Source organism: Podarcis erhardii (assembly GCF_964252035.2).
Source record: "Podarcis erhardii genome assembly, chromosome: 1".
Classification (NCBI taxonomy): domain Eukaryota; kingdom Metazoa; phylum Chordata; class Lepidosauria; order Squamata; family Lacertidae; genus Podarcis; species Podarcis erhardii.
Genome location: NC_138497.1, coordinates 36,431,758 through 36,450,322, shown reverse-complemented (window position 1 = coordinate 36,450,322; position 18,565 = coordinate 36,431,758). Strand labels below are relative to the sequence as shown.

Below are 18,565 nucleotides of genomic sequence, written 5' to 3'. Positions count from 1 at the left end.
GACCAAGCTAATGCACATGAAACAGTGAATGTGCTGTGGAGATGTCAAGTATTATTAACTGCCAATGCCTTTCAACTTAGAATTTTGACAATGGTTCTAATTCATACATGTGAACTTTGATCCATAATGTGTTCTTCTATCAGAATATTCCACCCAAATGGGAGGCAACTCCTAGGGGCCAAGCTCCCTTCAACCCCCCCAATAACATATTTGAGGGGGCTGAACCCAAATTTGATGGGCATTGCCATTCAAATGGTGTGCATGCACCACGTCTTGTGATCAGTTATGCAGGATGGGCTTAGCTGGGCACCCCAAATATTTTATTCAAGTTGGCACCCCTGTTCCCACCCAATTCTGGATGGTCCACCAAACCCCAGAAGTCACTTTTGGAGGGGGGAGGTGAGCAGGGGTTGCAATTGGAAGATGGGAAAGTCTCATTGCACAAGTGGAATTCTGCTCACACAAATTTGGATCTAAGCCACTGTTTTCAATGTGAACTTACTTCACAGAATCAATAACTGCAGCACACCATACTGAAAGACTAGACATAACAGTGATATAATACATATATATATATATGGATTTCTGAATTTTTAGAAGTTTTCTTAATAAGCTAAGACATTCAAATCAATTGTCCTACATTTTAAATACCTTTATACTGAAATGCTATATAAAAATATCATAAATACAAAGAATGTAGAGGATTGTGAAGAGCTGATGTTTATAGAAAAGATGACACTGGGAGTAAAAGCCTTTGCTGGGGAACCCTTTATGTAACTAGTAACAGGGTAAACAGCTCCGTTATTTGATATGCTTTAGTAATGAAATAACTAAGTGAGAAACCCATAACAAAAGTAAAGGTGAAAACAGAAAATTATTAATGGGAAATCTGCTTATGTTCATTTAAAAATGAAACTTACCATATAAAGAATATTCTGCTTCCTGACCTGTATCGCTCTCACTAGATGTTGATGTTAGGCTAGTAGTTAGAGTGTTACTAAGTGACTGACCAACAGATAAAACTGTAGTTGCTGTGGCTACATTGCTGCTGCTAGTAACACTGGATGTAGACATGGTCACTGTTGATGTGGTACCAGTTGTAGTCAGATTAGGAAAACTTTGGGCACCCATTAGAGGAGAAGCTATAGATAAAGATATGGTAAGATAAAATAAATGATCCAGAGTAGAACAGTTTGCATTCATGAGTGCTTCAATGTGTTTCAATATTTTAAATAGTCACCAAGTCTATCTTATTAATCAGTGCAGAATTACAGGCCAATGCAAGAAAGGGCTTCAGGTAAAACAAAAGACCAAAATAGAAATCTGCTTGTGTTGAAGCAGCCCACATTCTAGTTTTGAACAAGTACTACGATAAGAGCTAAGTGAATGTAATGCTGCTTCAATCTAGGCAGGAAAAACTGTCACTCCAAGAGAAGAGTCAAACAGAGATTCTGTTAGAGTGATGACATTTGTGCCTCTAGCAATAAGAGGAACATACCACCCACTAAGGGGTGGTCCTAGTGCCCTTTGGAGAATACTGAACACATATGTTGGTCCTCCAGAGATAAAAGAGTGAGTTCAGCACTGCTTTTGGAGAGCCCTTTCCCTTTCTGAGCAGATTAGCAGAACAGTTGCATTAACAAATTCCTCCTGGAAGCGGAGGGGAGGACAGGAACGCTTTCAATGGGAACAATAATCTTTTGTTTAATTTCCATGAATAAATTTGAACTTTTAAACAGGATTGTCTTGAATAGTTGCTGTAAATAGATCAATCCAAGATATAGTCTCACATTTTCAAAAGCATTGGTAGTAATTTAACTAATATAGAATGAACCAAGAATCATCTAATTTTCTTTATCTGCTTTGGGTCCCAGGTGTGCAAGCAACTGTGTGTGTGGTTTCTCCCTCTTTTCTGAGAATGCCAGAATGCTCTCTTAAAGGAAGAACAAACATCTCAAATCATGCTTTCTTAGTGCATATATACATCCCAATCCACAGTTTGTTAAAATTGTTTTTGCAAACTAAAATCAAATTATGGTTTCAAGTTCTTACTTGGTACCACTTGAAAATCATGATTTGCCAAATAGTTTAAGTTCAAGCATCACAACAAACTTGGTTTAGGTTTACAAACTATGGTCTGGTATTACATTTGGACCATCTTACTACAGTGGTGCCCCGCAAGACGAACGCCTCGCAAGACGGAAAACCCGCTAGATGAAAGGGTTTTCCGTTTTGGAGGCGCTTCGCAAAACGAATTTCCCTATGGGCTTCCTTCACAAGACAAAAGCCCATAGGGAAATCTCCGGGACAGCGGGGAAGCGTAGCGCGTCTTCCCCACTGTCCTTGGACCTCCTCCGAAGGCTGGCGGTGGGGCGGAGAGACCTCCTCCCGCCGCCAGCCTTGGGATGGCTGCTCCGAAGGCTGGCGGTGGGGCGGAGAGACCTCCTCCCGCTGCCAGCCTTTGGAAGGCTGCTCCGAAGGCTGGCGGTGGGGCGGAGAGACCTTCTCCCCGCGCCAGCCTTCGGATGGCTGTCCTGAAGACTTGCGGTGGGAGGAGGGTTTTCCTTCCCACCGCCAACTTTCAGAATGCTGTTCTGAATGTTGGCGTGGGGAGGAAAAACCCTCCTCCCACCGCAAGCCCCGGGAACAGAGGAGAAGCGCTGCGCGCCTTCCCCTCTGTTTCCGTACCTGTCCTAAAGGCTTGCGGTGGGGAGAAAAGCCCTTCTCCGCACAGCCAGCCTGGCAAGCGGTCTCCATAGGAACGCATTAATTGATTTTCAATGCATTCCTATGGGAAACAGTGCTTCGCAAGACGAAAAACTCGCAAGAAGAAAAAACTTGCGGAACGAATTAATTTCGTCTTGCGAGGCACCACTGTACTGGCTCTAGTGAGTTGATCCATTTTATTAGCGCTTATCATCGGATAATATGGGGTGGAAAAATTAAACACAGTAAAATGATTATATAGAATAAAACTATGTTTTACTAAACTCATCTTCGTTCAAGTAAGTTTTCACAGTCATGTTTCAACTCGTTTTTTAAATATAAACATATGTGAAAATGGATTTTTACAATATTCTCTAAAGTGCAAAGAATAACATTTCCAAATAAAGGGAAAGGTGAACAGCAGTTCCCACAAATTTTCAAGTAATATGTGCAACAGTTCAGTTTCCAATGCACACGCTAGTTGGCTATTCTTTTCCCATTTCATATCAGGCACTGCTCACCACATTAAAAAAAAAAAAGACTAGAATGGCTGCACTTCCATGGCTCAACCCTCTGCCAAGCATGGACCATAGTTGACAAAAGACAAAATAGAGAAATAACTTGTCATCTTATTCTTTCAATATAAAACTAAATCGGCAGTATCTCCTTAATCTATCTAAAGAAGCCCTTTGTCTACATTCTTAACATTTTAGCCTCGTAGCAAGAACTGCAGTAAAGCATAGAAACAAAAATAAATGGCAGCACATATAAACCTGTGTTTGTAACACTCATTTGTTTTTTAAAAGTATGAGCAATTTTAAGACAACACTGTTTTCCCTAAGCTTTTTACCTATTCCAGATGAATGAAATATTTTTCAATATTTTGAAGAGTGAGAATATAAGCACCAGAGTTTCCAAATTAATTCATATTCAAGTACAACATTCTAAGCAAATTTCTATGAGACATGCATTTATTTCTAGGAACATCACTGATAGATTAGAATTAAGAAACAATTTAATGCTCTTCTAATCTATCCAAAGGATTTCAGTGCTATAAGTACCAGAATAGACTTAGCTATGATGTTGTAGCACCTAGATTTCTTCTTAGCAACGGTATTTACTTTAATTCCCCCTGAAATCAAACATTAAGTAATTCCCCCTGAAATCAAACATTGAGTAAGTAAATCCTGCTGCACAATTCTTTAATTACTGCAGCAAGAGCAATTTTCCAAGACAATACAAAATTGGGGGCAATATAGCTATTATACCTCCCCAGATGACTCTTCAAAGCTACCATTATGTCAAGAATGTCAAACCCCTTTCTTCCCATTTCACAGGTGCAGCATAAGTTGACAGGTATTTATTTTTACTTACTTGCAGTGCTCATGACATTTCTTCCTAAAGTATTAGTGTTGTTATCACTGCTACTTCGGCTTAAATTCATGTTGTTAGTGGCATTGGTGCGAGCGATGTTCGCCACTCTCCGGACGAAGGACTCCAAACTAGAGGTTTCTCGTGAGGATAGGTTAGGAACACTTGCACTGGAACTCATTGGAGCCCCAGCAGCCAGAAGTGAACTCACTGATAGTCTGTTACTTGCTGAAGAACTAAGGGGTCTCTGAGAAGCAGCTTCTTTATTTGTCAGCTCAGATACCGAGCTAACATCTGGAGAACTCACACTAACAATTCCCATGGATATAGCATTGGACTCCCCAGTTGTGCGGATTGAATTGTCAGTTCCTAGCTTTCTTTCAACGTTTTCATTTCCCACATCGGCTGTCAAGGTGCTGGTACTTGCACTGGACGCTGACCCTACTTCAGTCTGAGGTATGCCATCAGCAGAGGAAAGGACAACAATTGGCTCATGGACGTCAGTGCCTGAAACTATATTTTGTTCCATTACATTTTCAGATCTCCGCTCCATTTTTGTCGAACCCAAGCTGATGTCGCTGCTACTGGCCACGCTACACACAGAACTGCTACTTCCTTTTCTACTTGAAGAGCCTGCAGCAGCAGTCATCTTGTCTGGACAGTTGTTTTTCACCAAGCTGCTCCATGACTGCGTTGTGCCTGAAACAGTGGATGAAACAGGTTTGGGTGATGCCGCTGAATCAGGGTCGTACCCTGGGGCAAGCTTGAGGTCAAATTTTCCTTCTGCGCCCATACGGTAAGAGTTAGAGCCACCAGCATCCCAGGTGACATCAATCCAGCCTAGAAAGGGACAGGAGTTTGTGAGACCCAGCAGAAAGCAGACAGGAGCGTGTCAAGACAGTAGCTCCACAATATGGGATCAGCTTCTCATTGGGCCGCTATCTTGAGTCACAGAAATTACTTAATAGGCTTTAAAGCCAAACAAAATAAGAGAAAGGTTTGAAATTCAAGCAGTGTGATCATTGTAGGTGTACTACATTAAAATGGACAGCTCTTACCACAGTTCAAATTAATACTAAAGATCTGAGAATCCAGTCAAAAATGTAAAAAAAAAAATTGTATTAGAAATAACTATTACTTTGAATTTTTAATTCCCTTAAAAGTAAAGTTTGAGCTATGTGCAGTAGACGTGTGTGGGCATTTAAATGGTTTCCTTATCAGAATACTTGGTAACTGTTATGTTTCACATACTACAGTATTTTAAGTTACTGGGGAAAATCCATTATTCTATTTTAAGTCAGCTTGTTAAGTATGGTTGGCCTCCATCCTCAATCATTGGTCAACCACAGCAGTGGTAAATGCAGTTCAAACTGCACCTGAAACCAGGCTTTCTTTTAGGTTGTGGCAAGGCAGTCCTTGAACCTTTATTTAAAAGGTGAGTGGGAAGGGAGGGCAAACAGACCACGCTTGGGTCCAAGGAGCATCCTCGCAGCTTCCTTCTGCTTATGATATGAAGACCTTTCTCTATGCATTATTTTAATTACATTTTAAATAACTGGCACTCCAATTTTTGTTTAACAATTATTCCCTGGGAAGAAGATTTTTAGTTGATACGGGAACTAGAGAGAATTGTTTTCTTGGAACTTGGCCTCATATGGTTCATAGAGTGATGGATTCAGAGTGGGGGAGTTAGTTAATCAAATCTTGAATGCTAAAGAAGACAAGCACATTAAAATATCACCACAAAATTTTCTATCTACTTTTCTACTTCTTTCTAATTTTCAACTACTTTTCACAAGTATTTTTAAGTGAATAATTATTAGGATGATTTTTCTGCATAATAGGAGAATGATTATTCTAAAGAAAAGATACACTTGAGATGGAGACCTTGAATGTGGCATCATATCCTTCCTCAAAAAATAGATTTATAAATCTAACTGCTATGGCACTGGAAATTTAATATCTGCCTCTTAGCATTCCCCACTTGGTTTAATCATATATTAGTATTAAGAAAACAGAAACTTGATCCCAGCGAGGCTAGTAAGGTAAGAAATGGCAGAGAACTTGACAAAAGCTGGAGAAAAAGCAAGTTGCAAATGCCAAGCCAGAAAAGGGATAGCAAGGTATATTATACAGACAGGAAATATTTATTCTTCTTAGACACAGGATCCATTATTCATACCCATAATGCAACACACAAAATATAGGAGCAGAAATGCCACAGCTAATCTGTATATTGGAGTTGCATGTAATTAGCACAACTTGTATGTAACACTGTATTTTATGGACATGTGAAAATCAAATGTGAGTGGTGGTACTTTACTTCCCCAAGGAATACTGTTCCAATAAGACCTTGTTCTTGATCTCTAACCATCAAGTAACTCTAACATTTGCTTTCTTGAAATACAAGTTTCCCAAAGTACAAGTCAGAATCTCCTAGAACTAGGGAAGTTAGGTGTGACTAATACCTGGGGGAGTTTATGAACCTGTTTGTCCATCTCAATTTCTGGATGCCTCTTGAGGTCAAGAGGCAAGTGATATCTTAGGAATTCTTACCCACCCAGCAATTAAGTGAGAGGTTCTCTCCTGGTTTTTCCAAGGAATTTCACTTACTACTTCTGCAAATCTTACATTATTGACAGGCTCCCTTTGTGCCCTGTTTTTCTTTCACTTTTAGGCAGTGATTTTAAACATGCTTTTTGATTAACAAGTTCCATCACTATAAGGAAAACTTATTTTGAGGTAGAAATGTTTAGAACTCGGGTGCCAATTTTATCTGAAGAAGCTCAAACACGTTTTCTTTATGTCAGCAGGTCACTATGACAAATGCACTCTTGATTTAACATGACCAAACAGTACACTATTTCCTTTCTGTCTTCCTTTTGATTTCTGAATCTATATTTCCCTAATCACCAAACTAGAAAATGCAGTGAACTACTATAAATAACTTGTGGAATAAAGAGAGCTAATTGTTTAAGCAGTTGCTCACCATTGTGCAATTCGCCTGTAACAGTGCCTTCACCTTGTGAACTACCATCCTGATCTCTCCATTTCCAATCAATTCCTCTGATGACACGGGCACCTGGAACCATGTACTTCAGAACCTGAGAGCGTACCAGTCTCCTCTGCCTTCGCAGATTAGCCTCTGCTTCTTTAGCTGCTTTTCCTACATGCAATCAAAACTAGTGATGAAACACTGCTGGTTAAGCTATCTATACAAGATTTAAGCATTCCAACTTGGTGGGAGGTATTTCAAATATCAAACTGATATTTTGATCTTAAAACATGCTTAGAAACATGCTCTAGATTGGCACTAAGTTTTTGAAAAAGTTCAATTCATGGCCTACATTACAATAGCTGGTGGTAAGAACAAGAAATCATTGCTTACCTAGCTGATCCTCACACACACCATTCACAGTGCCATAAAGTTCAAATCCAGATAGAGAGAGGTAGTGTGTTTGCCCACTGGCATTCTTCCCCATTTGCTTAATTCTTACATGCCTCCAGCCTTGCTTCTCATCCTTTTGTAGATCTAGTGGCCATGTTGCTGTTGACCTTTATGTTAGTTTGAGGAAGTTGAAGGAAAAAATTAGGTAATGATAAATTTAAAAGTCATGACAAAAACACAGAGAAATATTAAATACTTGTATGGTGGTTTTCATGGATCAAAAAGACCACCAGTTTACAAACAGAAAATTACTCTCTCCATTATACCATCACATGAATTAAATTTTTGGACATAACATAGGGTTGCCATGTTTCGACAGACATGTCCTGGAAATTCCAGATGTATGGCAGCCCTAACATAACACTAAGCCAAGAATCATGGTTGTTTCATCTATATGCTAGAAAAACAGCCAAGGCTTGTGTGATCCCAGTAAGCCATTAACTATGGTTTACCATGTTTAAGCCAAGCCACTGTGGAAGGCCAACTTTTTATTATTCAATGAATTTCAGCACAGTGAAGTAAATCCTGGACCCAATGATATCAAGAGGCTAATTTCCAATTACTTCAGTAGACTGAGAATGGCCCATACGTTATGGGTACTAAATTTATTGTCATAAAAGTCAGAAACAACAATGGTCCATGTAAATGGAAATATTTTTACATACCCTGGTTCATTCAGACTGCAGTCATCAACATGAGTATATAGAGTAGTCCAGTTCTGTCCATCCTTAGATACTTGAAAAACCCAGTTTCTGAGAGCAGATCGTCCATAACCACGAGCATGGCGTAATGTGTAAGCTGATGGTATCACCCAAAGACCAAGGTCTATAGCAAACCATGCATTTTTATCATCGTTAGTATGACAATTCAAAGCTGAACTGTCACGGCTTAAGATGTCTTCCAAACGGCCATAAGGCAAATTTCTTCCTTCTGAAGATGTAACTACCACCAGCCCATAGGCAGCCGGATTTACCCACTCATAAGCTGTTCTACAATAGAAACAACGATGTCACTATTACTCATGAATATTTATTTAAAGCATTTTAACTCCCCTCTTCAGCTGAAAAGACTTCCAGAGCATGGGGAAATAATACAGACTCAAGCATCAGATCTTATAAGAAACTGGGATGACAACAGTTCAGAGAGCCTGATGGAATGGCCACAGGTAAGTGATAGACAGTATAGTCCAAATTTTAAAACCTAAAAAACAAAAGCTAATATGCCACGCATACTGCAAACTATGTCCCAATAATACATTTTTTTATCTAAAAATGATGAATGGAAAAATCCAGTGTTGCCCTTGGAAAATATTCAGAATTGGCCTGCAGGTATTTAAATACAATGCTATTTCATTCAAGATTTTAGCACTGTCTCAAACTGAAGTTACTGAAATCTTACTTTGCATTTGTTCCAATCCAGTAAATAATTCCATTTTCATCAAAATCATGCTGGTGTCTGAAAATGAATGTCTGGCCTTCTCTGAGTTTTCGTACAAAAACAAATGATGATCTATCAAAGTCATACCACTGCTTTGCCACCTAAGGAAAAAAGAGGCAACAAAAATGTATCACATAAGTATATAGTTTATTATCATCATAATTATTTATATATCACTTTTTGGTCCAAAGACCCCAAAATGGCTAACAGCATATTAATACACAATCAAAATATACAGTAAAAAGGTAAAGGGACCCCTGACCAGCAAGCCCTAGGCTCTGTGATTTAACCCACAGCGCCACCTGAATCCCCTAAAATATACAGTAAAGCACAATTAAATGTCATAATTCAATCAACAGAAACAATTTAAGACGCAGTGTAAGAGAACAAGAAAGCCTTCCCAAGCCGGAGGATTAGTGGGTGCTCATCCCAAACCCCACATCTCACACTTGAGGACTAGAAACCTGAACAATGACAAATAACTACAAAAAAAACCTATCACTCAAACAGAAGAATTAATGTAATTCTTTCTGTAAACATGATAGGCTGGATCAAGAACTTGACCCAAATTTGACCTTCCATTCACATAAGTGGCTGAGATTCATAAATGCTCCAAACAGAAAAGACATTCACCAGTGCCTCCTGCCTTTTCCCATACGGTTCCCAAGGATCTCCAGACCCTCCAGGACAACTTTTCAGGGGCACGGGAGAAATAGGAATCTACAAAAACTGCACTTCCTCCAGTGGAAACTACCATGGGCTGAGCTATGTGGAGGGGTAGTCTGAATCCAACCTGGGGAGAAGAGGAGTTTGCTCACCATTTTTAGGAGGTATTGCTCTAAAGATTCCACAGTTGCCAAGGGCTCCATTTTCAACATTCGACCTGTTCTGTCTATTAAAGCTGTCTCCCCAGAAGCACGCTCCAAGCGAAACCGCAACCGTCTTGTTAATATCTAAAGTCAAAGCAACAATATTTTTACTTAGAAACATGCCTTTCATTTATAACAATTACTAATGATTATGTTTTCAAAGTCAAGCAAGCATTAATAAACTAGGAAAATCAGCACAACTGACAAATCTGCATAAGCACTACACACACACATTTACACAAATGCACAAATCCAACAGCATTCTTACTCTAGTAGAAAGTCTTTCCACTCATGCGTAGTCTGTTTTGGACTCAGTGTGACAAAAGTGACTGACATTGTCCTGTGTGGGCAGGCTGCAGCTGTTTAAATTCCTATCAATAACATTTTATGGCCCACTAGAGTTCATATGCTTTAGTCTGTATCTTCAATATTCACAATTCTTTTCATATTGTAATACAACCCCAATTACATTCCAAGTTCTTTCACCAGGTCTTGCAAAAGGAACAGCACTGCTACATTTTCTTCTTCCACTCATAGCTCTTTCGACCCGAGCTGATTATTAAAACTTTTATTTATTTAGAATGTTTTTATACTGCCCTTCATTTTATTTAGGGTGGGGTACAGTATAAAACAAACACAAAAAAGGTCAAGGAAGGTCAGGAAGGAAGCTCCCACACCCAACAATTTAAGGGTATAGGCTGCTATTTTTTTTTACTTAATACTAAGAATTAATACAGTGGTGCCTCGCAAGACGAAAAGAATCCGTTTTGCGATTCTCTTCGTCTAGCGGTTTTTTCGTCTTGCGAAGCAAGCCCATTGACGGCTTATCGGATCAGCTGATAAGCGGCTTACCGGCTTAGAAAAAGGGGGGGGGGAAACCCCGCAGGAACTCGCAAGACATTTTCGTCTTGCGAAGCAAGCCCATAGGGAAATTCGTTTTGCGAAGCAACTCAAAAATGGAAAACCCTTTCGTCTAGCGGGTTTTCCGTCTTGCGAGGCATTCGTCTTGCGGGGCACCACTGTATGACCAGAAATGTCTTGTGAAATCACTTTTCTATTTACAGCAATTACAGTGGTACCTCGGGTTACAGACGCTTCAGGTTACAGACTCTGCTAACCCAGAAATAGTACCTCGGGTTAAGAACTTTGCTTCAGGATGAGAACAGAAATCGTGCGGCGGTGGCGCGAAGCCCCACTAGCTAAAGTGGCACCTCAGGTTAAGAACAGTTTCAGGTTAAGAACGGACCTCCAGAACAAATTAAGTTCTTAACCTGAGGTACCACTGTATTTACACAACCCTGCCTGGATCCCCAACTAGAACCTTCAAGCGTACACAGCAGCAAATCTAGATGATACCCATATGTGTTTGTTATGCCAAACCCACATTCCATAAAACTTTTAATGGGTGACACCCAGAGTTGTGCAGAGTGGAACTTTGCAAACTAGCTGCTCTGGAGGGTAGGATTTTTTCTATATTCCCCTTGCCCCAAAAATCAGGTCCAGAGGGCTGGGGACCCTCCAAAACAACATGGTAGATGGTGCTGGGGGCTATAGAAGGAAGGGAGAATTGTCAAAAAATGCCTCTCCCGCTTCTGTCTATGAATTTGTCCAGTTTGCAAAGTGGAAGACTCCACTGGATCTGATTGAAGCATTATAATAATGAAATAGGGCTGTATCCAACTAAAGTAGCTCGGGACAACTGTAATTTATGGAAATTTATAGGAAGAATAGCAGAGAAAAGGCACAGAAACATTTTTATTAGAATGCAGTAAATTTGTACCATATTGAAAAGTTACCTGCAGATTATACGTTGATCCTGGTGTATCATACAAGTGTAGAGGTAGACGTTCAATAGATTCTAATACTGCTATAAGTTTCCGAATTAATGCAACTGCTGGACGACTATGAACACAGAGAAGACAAATGTTACTGTCTATTATACAAAGGGCTTTGAAAAATGAATAGAAGTTATGAAAACTTCAGAGTACAATTACAACTTCAAAATGTTGTAGCGATGACAAGCTATTTTTGAAACCTAAACTCTGCCTATTTGAAAACCGAACTCAAGCCAGCTAGCAACAATAAACACGATCCAACAATATATAAAATAGAGATATTGCAATGGTTTGTCATTATCAGAACAAGTAACCACAAGCCTCAGACTTCTGTGCTCCCACCACACAATGGGGAGAAAATGTAAATCAACAAAATTTGTAACAAATCATCATTTCTCATTACACCCTTATAGTAGAAACTGCAGTTTGTTACTAACAATATTATATGCTGTGCATGGAAACTGTAGAACTTCCTGTTCATGCTTGCTTGTTATCACAGCAATAATGCATGATTTGGCATATATCTGAATCAAAGCCAGGTGCATTGATTCATCAAACGTCAACACTTTAATTTTTTTTAGATCAGCTTAAGCTATGTTTAAAATGCTTTGTACTACATATCAAAGCTCAAAGCTATTTTTAATTATAAAATACTGCTTGGAGAATCTGAGAAGGAGATCTGGCCATAGTTACACATACCTTACATCTCTACTAGGTTAGATTTATGCAATGTGGTTTTACCACTCTCATTTTTTATTGTAACATTATTGTGTTGTTATTCTGGCAAATTATCTTGGGGGCCTTGTGAGGGCCGAAACACAGTACAGTATATGCATTATTCAATAACTAAATATATGGGTGACACTCTGTTTAAATGGGATCCACAACTGCAAAGCAACACTGATGTGATAAACACCGGGCAATTTAAATACAAAAAGCAGCAAGTTATGTTCTAGTCCAAGACCAATATGCCTTTTACTACTGAAAGCAGAGTATAAAAAATAGTTGTGTGCACACATTATTTTTCATAAGGTCAGGAACAACAAAATTACCTTTCATCATCTTCATTTTCACTGAAAGCTGTTTTGAATACATTTATTCTTTCCACTAGCTGACTACAATCTTGTTTCAAATCGAAATCCACATTCTAAATGAAAAAGAGGGAATTGTTAAAAGAATGGCTGCTCAAAATTTGGGATTAGGCCATTATGGCTAACTTAACTCATTACATAAGGAGAAAACCAACTTCTCAAGCACTGCCTGCCGAAGTGGCAATGAGAAAGAGGGAGAAGTCAGACGCATAAATCACACAAGTTTTGAGAAAGAAAAAAATTAATTAATTTTTGCTTCAGAAAGACAAGTATCTTATTCTGGAATGCACTGAAGTTTGTAATAAAAATTGTGACTGTGAGTGACAGTCTCCTGTTGCTCCAAATACCATCAACTTGAACTTCTCATCTCTTGCAATGAGCAATAAATGTGCAGCTCTATTGAGGGCAAAGAAACAGCAAGTGTTAACAACACCCACCTATCCTAACAGCACCATTCCCAGCATTTTTAAAGTCTTCTCCTCCTTCACCTCTTCTGATATTTGCTACGTGATTTAATGAAAGTAAAACAAGTGTTTATAGCCTGATTGCCAGGCTGCATCTTCCCTCTGAAAATTCTCTTTTGTTTTATGGGCAGCGCTGTCTGCCCAAAGCATGGTTAGACCACTAGGGCAAGCACTAGGGTAACAGTGCTGGTGCAAACAGAGCTTAATGTCTCTTGACCCCTGGTTCTTTTTTAGGTTAAGTTTAAGTGCAAGCATTTCTCACAGCTAACAGACTACACTTTAAGAAAATTTGAAACCTTTTACATTAACTGTGATTAATACAGTTTCACTGCACTCTCCACCTGCCCTGCCCCCCAAAGCTCAGGTGACATACACAGTTATCCTTCCTTCATCCTCACAACAACCTCACGAGGTTAAGTCAGGCTGAAAGATGAAGTTAACTGGTCTAAGATCAGCTAGTTAACTTCATGGCTGTGAATAAAGACTTGGCTCCCTGGCTCCCAAGTTCCCACTCATTCTGCAATAAAACTTACATTATTCAAAACAGTAAGAAGAGCCTGCACCAAGCCACTGCTGCACATTTCATATGGTGAAATAGTATTTTCATCCTTCAGAAGGACAATTAAGTTTTCCAGAGCAGTCTTCATTAAATCTCGCCAAGTGTTTTCTCCCTCAATAAACTGAAAAAGAAAATCAGATAATAGTGGCTCCATTCACTTTATGGTATTACACAACAGTAGTCTAACTGCGGAAACAAGAACTTCACAAAAAAGTACTGCATACATACAGTAAGCAGTACACTTCACATAGCATGGTGCAGATTTAAAACTACCATTTCCAGATCAGGCTACTGTTATCTGCCACTCATCCTATTTCATATGCAAATTCCCGTGGCCCACTTTGACCTGGGCTTAGTTTTATGAGCAGCTGTCAACAGCCCAAGTTAAAAGTAACCTGGAAATACTTCTAAATTCACTTTGAGAATCTGCCAATACCATCAGACGAAGACAGATGGATTAATTTTTATGTCTGAATCAAGTCAACATTAGCAACAGCAGCAAATTACGCTTACCACTGCAATTTACTCAATGATACTTACCTGCCTATTTGTATGGAGCTCCCATGAAGATTCTAATTGTGTTGCTATGTTCCTCAGTGTTACAACTACACCTCTAGGCATACTTTCAACAGCTTTGAAATGGTCATCGTACAAGTCTCTTGCCATAGTTCGTACCTGAGCATCATTTAAGAAATCAGGATGAATTTACAATTTCAAACCAAATGAAATATTTTCTTGATATTTATGAATGCCAACCCTGGATCAGCTCCACTTGGAATGACAGTACATAAGAAACTTACAACTGAGTCAGAATGCTTTGTATGATTTTGTCTACAACGATAGCCAAGGTTGTTTTCAGCTTTACCATTTGAAATGCTTTTGTAAATGGAGCTGCCAAAGATGGAATCTGGAAACCTTTATCTACAAAACATGGGCTCTAGCACTGAACTATCCCCCGCACCCACAAGTCAGGATGTCAGTTACATTTCCCCTAAGAACCCCATTAATCTTGGTTTGTTAAACCAAAATCCATTGGGGACTTTGCTCAAGGCTGTCTGCTAAATGTTATGGCTACAGATTTGATGTGTTTTTAAGAAGTGCATTTCCCCAACTTATTTTCAGACCCAATCCAAAATGCTACCTATGTACCATACCATAAAATCATAAAAAATCTGCTTGAAGGACTCCCAAGTGAACTTTATCCATCTGTTCAAGCCATCTTCTGAAGTCTTGCTCCAGGTGATAATTTATTAAAGAGATTTTAGAACACACTTTTTTTTTTCATGTTGCCTCCCTGCCCTCATTCTTCCCAAGGATGTCTGAAAGGCACCTTCATTCACTGGGAGATGCAGTCAGCTGTGTCCCTCCCAATAACAGAGGGCTCTATGATTCAGTAGAGGTTTCTGGAAGTTTAAAGGGAGGGGTGGTGATTTTTTTCCACAAATTCCCCCTTTCTCTTGCAGTCCCTTGCTGCCGCTGCCTGCCACTGCCACCACCACACTGTTCCAAAGGGTCCCCCTGCCCTGTTGATCTGATGGCAGAGTGCAGGGAGGTGGGCTGCAGAAGGAGAGGGGAATAACCTCCTCTCCCCCTCACTTTCCACTAATGGAAAATTCTACTGGATGAAAGAGCCTCTCATCAGCAGAGGGGGACAATACATCTCTGAAAAACTTTTTTTTTTGGGGGGGTAGGGTTGGAAACAAAGGTCTTTGAGGAACTATAATTCTTGGTGATATCTGTCACGGCTAAAATAGCCGCTGTTTCTTTAATGCTTAAAAAGCTGGGTCAGCATGAGTCAGCGGCCTGCACTGGGTTGTATATATAGAGTGAGAAATGTTAGTTTGTTGTTGGGTTGGTTGGTTGGTTGGTTGGTGAAAGCTGGTAGTGTTGGTGTGTACAGTTGGTCAGTCGCTTTTGCACAAAGACTTTTAAGAATAAAAGCAGAAAGCACTCTGCAAGGATATTATTGTGGACTCTCTTATGCCGACAAGGGTCTGAGGACCAGGCTGAGGAGATAAAGGGAGCTCAGAACCCTTTCCTTTTCTTTTTCAAACACTGACAATATCTTCTGTAATCTGTTGCTTCTTGAGGCTGACCTCAATTAATATTAATGTATTAATGCATTTTTGAATGGACTTTAGATTTCAAGTGAGACACTCTAAATACTGATAAAACTGGAAAAACAAGTTTTGATCCAATGTTGCATGAGTGCAGTACTATTCACACAGCAGAACTCCCCCATCTGCCTCAAAATCTGCTCTGCAGGTGTAGGGCAAGTAGGCTTGGCTGAAGGGGAGGCCTGGCGAACCTACCTTGGCTGAAACTTCCTCATTACTGCTCTAACAAATCCTTTAACAGATCTCATCACAGAAGTGAGAATTAATTTATATGCTTTTTAAACATAGATAGGCTAAGTATCTAAACCACCTCAAGCCAGCAGCTAGCATGTACCAGAAGCAATACAGAAAGTAACAAACTGAAATCCAAATTCTCCATTAAAATATTTTAAAAACAAACATACTAACCTTTTGTTTGGTTTTTTCCGACTTTGATTTTGCCTTTCTTCCCCTTTTGCCAGTCCAACCAGTCACAAATTCTGATCCTGCAAAATATCCAGATGACAGGATATTATGTTGCCAGTTCATTTCTGTCCCCAATTCAAGGTGCTCACACTACTGTTTAAGGTCCTATACGACTTAGGCCCCAAAATAACTGAATGATTGCCTCCTTGCCTACAACCCCTCTCCTGTTTTCAGAGCAGCAGAGAGGGCCTTCTTGGTAGTTCCATCACACTCAGAGGTTGGGTCTGTGTGACCCTGAAGAAGGCATTCTCTCTGGAAACCCTTAAGTTATGGAATTCCCTCTTTACAGATGTGCATCTGGCAACTTCATTGTATGCTGAAAACATCTCTCTTTAACCTGGCTTTGACACTTAAGATATATTTTTAGGCTCCATTCCAGTTGTGATTGCAATTTGTTCCACATGGTTTTAAATGCTGTATTTTATATTGTTGTAACCCACCTTCTGGCAACAGGTGGGAAATAAAACTGATGGTGATGGTGTTACCCCTACACTGGCAGTTTAGACATTACAATCCTATTCTCACATATCACAGTTTGGTAGATCAGGAATACACTGTGACCCCATGTGTATCTTCTCCCCTCTATCCTTTCAAGTATGTTTAATGTAAGGTTTCCCTGGTCTGTTAAACCAGTTTAAGAAGACAAGAACCATCTACTGGATCAGGCTAATGGCACATCTAGTCTAGCATCCTGTTCCTGAAGTGGCCAACTAGTTGTGTATTGGAAGCCCCAAAAGAAAACACTCCCCATTTGGGCTTCCCAGTATACAGAGTCATTGCCTCTGATGGTGGAGGCAGAACATAGCCATTGATAGCCTTATCCCCCATAGAAAGTATAATCTGGATTTGGAGTCATAAGTATAATTCTCTTTTAAAACCATTCTAGTTGGACACCATCATTACTTCTTGGAGCTGAAAATTCCATAGTATTGGCCAGATGGCCAGGGCATCCAAACCAGGAAATTATGGCTTAAGTGTTCCCTTCAAACCAGATTTATTGAAAAAAGAATGTAATTTCTGACCGGGCCACTGTAGGTACATATATGTGATTACCTTATTACTCTTATCTACATACTCACCTAAAGAGGTTTCAGCAGCAAATGAATGTTTAGTTCCTCTATTGGACTCAAAAACAAAACCTGGAAGATCTTCTTTTAATATTGTAGCTTGCTGACCATCTGAATTGTGAATAGCAATTTCTCCTTCCTTTAGACACGTAAGAGACCAATTCCCCACTGTGAGTTTAGCTGGGCCTGGGACAGATAAAATTGGCTGGCTTGTTGTGGATGGTTTCACCTGGCTTCGGGCTCTCTGTAACTTCTCTAAAAATTCACTTCGACTTTCTGTTAAAAAACACACACAAAAAGAAGTAAAGGCTAACTAGTATTTGATTTTTAACTATCAGAAAGTAATAGTTTAGTTTCCATGAAGCAAAATGGGTGGGCATTCAATGCAAATTTATGTTGTAGATTCAAGTTCTCAGGATAGATATTTCTCACCGGCCTCCAATATCACAATATAGGACAACGGAAAATGTCTACTGGCCAATGGTGAAACTCTTATGTTTTGGAAATCATTATATTACATAATGATAAAATATAAACAAACTGAATAAACTGAGCTAGTTGTTAAAATCCATTTCTACTAAAAGAAATGCATCTGGGGCGGGGGGGATGACTCAGATTTGATGGAGAATGGAAGCATCCAAATTTTGGAACTAAAGAAAAAAGAACTGATTTAATAGGAAAAGAAAACCAAATGCAGAGTTGTAGTATGGAATTCTAGGAACTGAAATTAACTGTTTTAATAGCAAAAATGTCAGTGTTGTGTGTTGTACATAACTGCGTAACATATAAATACATTTTATGTTTATGTATTTACTACTACATTTTTAATTTATCTTTCTTTGAAAATAAAATTCATTACAATGTCTAAATGATAAAATACACATTACCCATGTTGATTGGGCAGACACTACTGACAGCTAATGAAGTTGAGTTTTGCTATATGGTCATGTCCAAAGTACCTTCAGTAGACATTTAGGAATGGTTCATATGGCCTCATACCATCACCTTAAGAACTGGTTAGACTTTCATGGAAGCCCTGCTTGTTTCAAGTTGTGCTTTCATATGCACAATGACTATATACAACTGCTGAGGTTTCCATTATAACAATGGCAGTATGCAGAAATGCAAAATCACAT

At 39.3% G+C, this 18,565-nt stretch overlaps 1 protein-coding gene across 12 annotated transcripts in view; it reads right to left on the bottom strand.

Annotated features, from left to right (window-relative positions):
- Nucleotides 1-18,565, bottom strand: part of HECTD1 (HECT domain E3 ubiquitin protein ligase 1) — a 64,895-nt gene that overhangs the window by 16,395 nt on the left and 29,935 nt on the right. For 9 of the 12 annotated variants that reach the window (XM_081857500.1, XM_081857498.1, XM_081857492.1 and 6 more), the window contains 13 exons: nucleotides 17,442-17,705; nucleotides 16,306-16,382; nucleotides 14,321-14,455; nucleotides 13,755-13,901; nucleotides 12,719-12,813; nucleotides 11,628-11,733; nucleotides 9,781-9,915; nucleotides 8,924-9,063; nucleotides 8,191-8,514; nucleotides 7,466-7,632; nucleotides 7,067-7,243; nucleotides 4,081-4,917; nucleotides 921-1,142 (listed from right to left, as the gene is read on the bottom strand). In XM_081857500.1, coding sequence (XP_081713626.1) covers nucleotides 921-1,142; nucleotides 4,081-4,917; nucleotides 7,067-7,243; nucleotides 7,466-7,632; nucleotides 8,191-8,514; nucleotides 8,924-9,063; nucleotides 9,781-9,915; nucleotides 11,628-11,733; nucleotides 12,719-12,813; nucleotides 13,755-13,901; nucleotides 14,321-14,455; nucleotides 16,306-16,382; nucleotides 17,442-17,705 — 2,826 coding nt within the window. The remainder of the gene's footprint in view (nucleotides 1-920; nucleotides 1,143-4,080; nucleotides 4,918-7,066; nucleotides 7,244-7,465; nucleotides 7,633-8,190; nucleotides 8,515-8,923; nucleotides 9,064-9,780; nucleotides 9,916-11,627; nucleotides 11,734-12,718; nucleotides 12,814-13,754; nucleotides 13,902-14,320; nucleotides 14,456-16,305; nucleotides 16,383-17,441; nucleotides 17,706-18,565) is intronic. The other 3 variants (XM_081857503.1, XM_081857494.1, XM_081857495.1) reach the window with 2 other exon arrangements.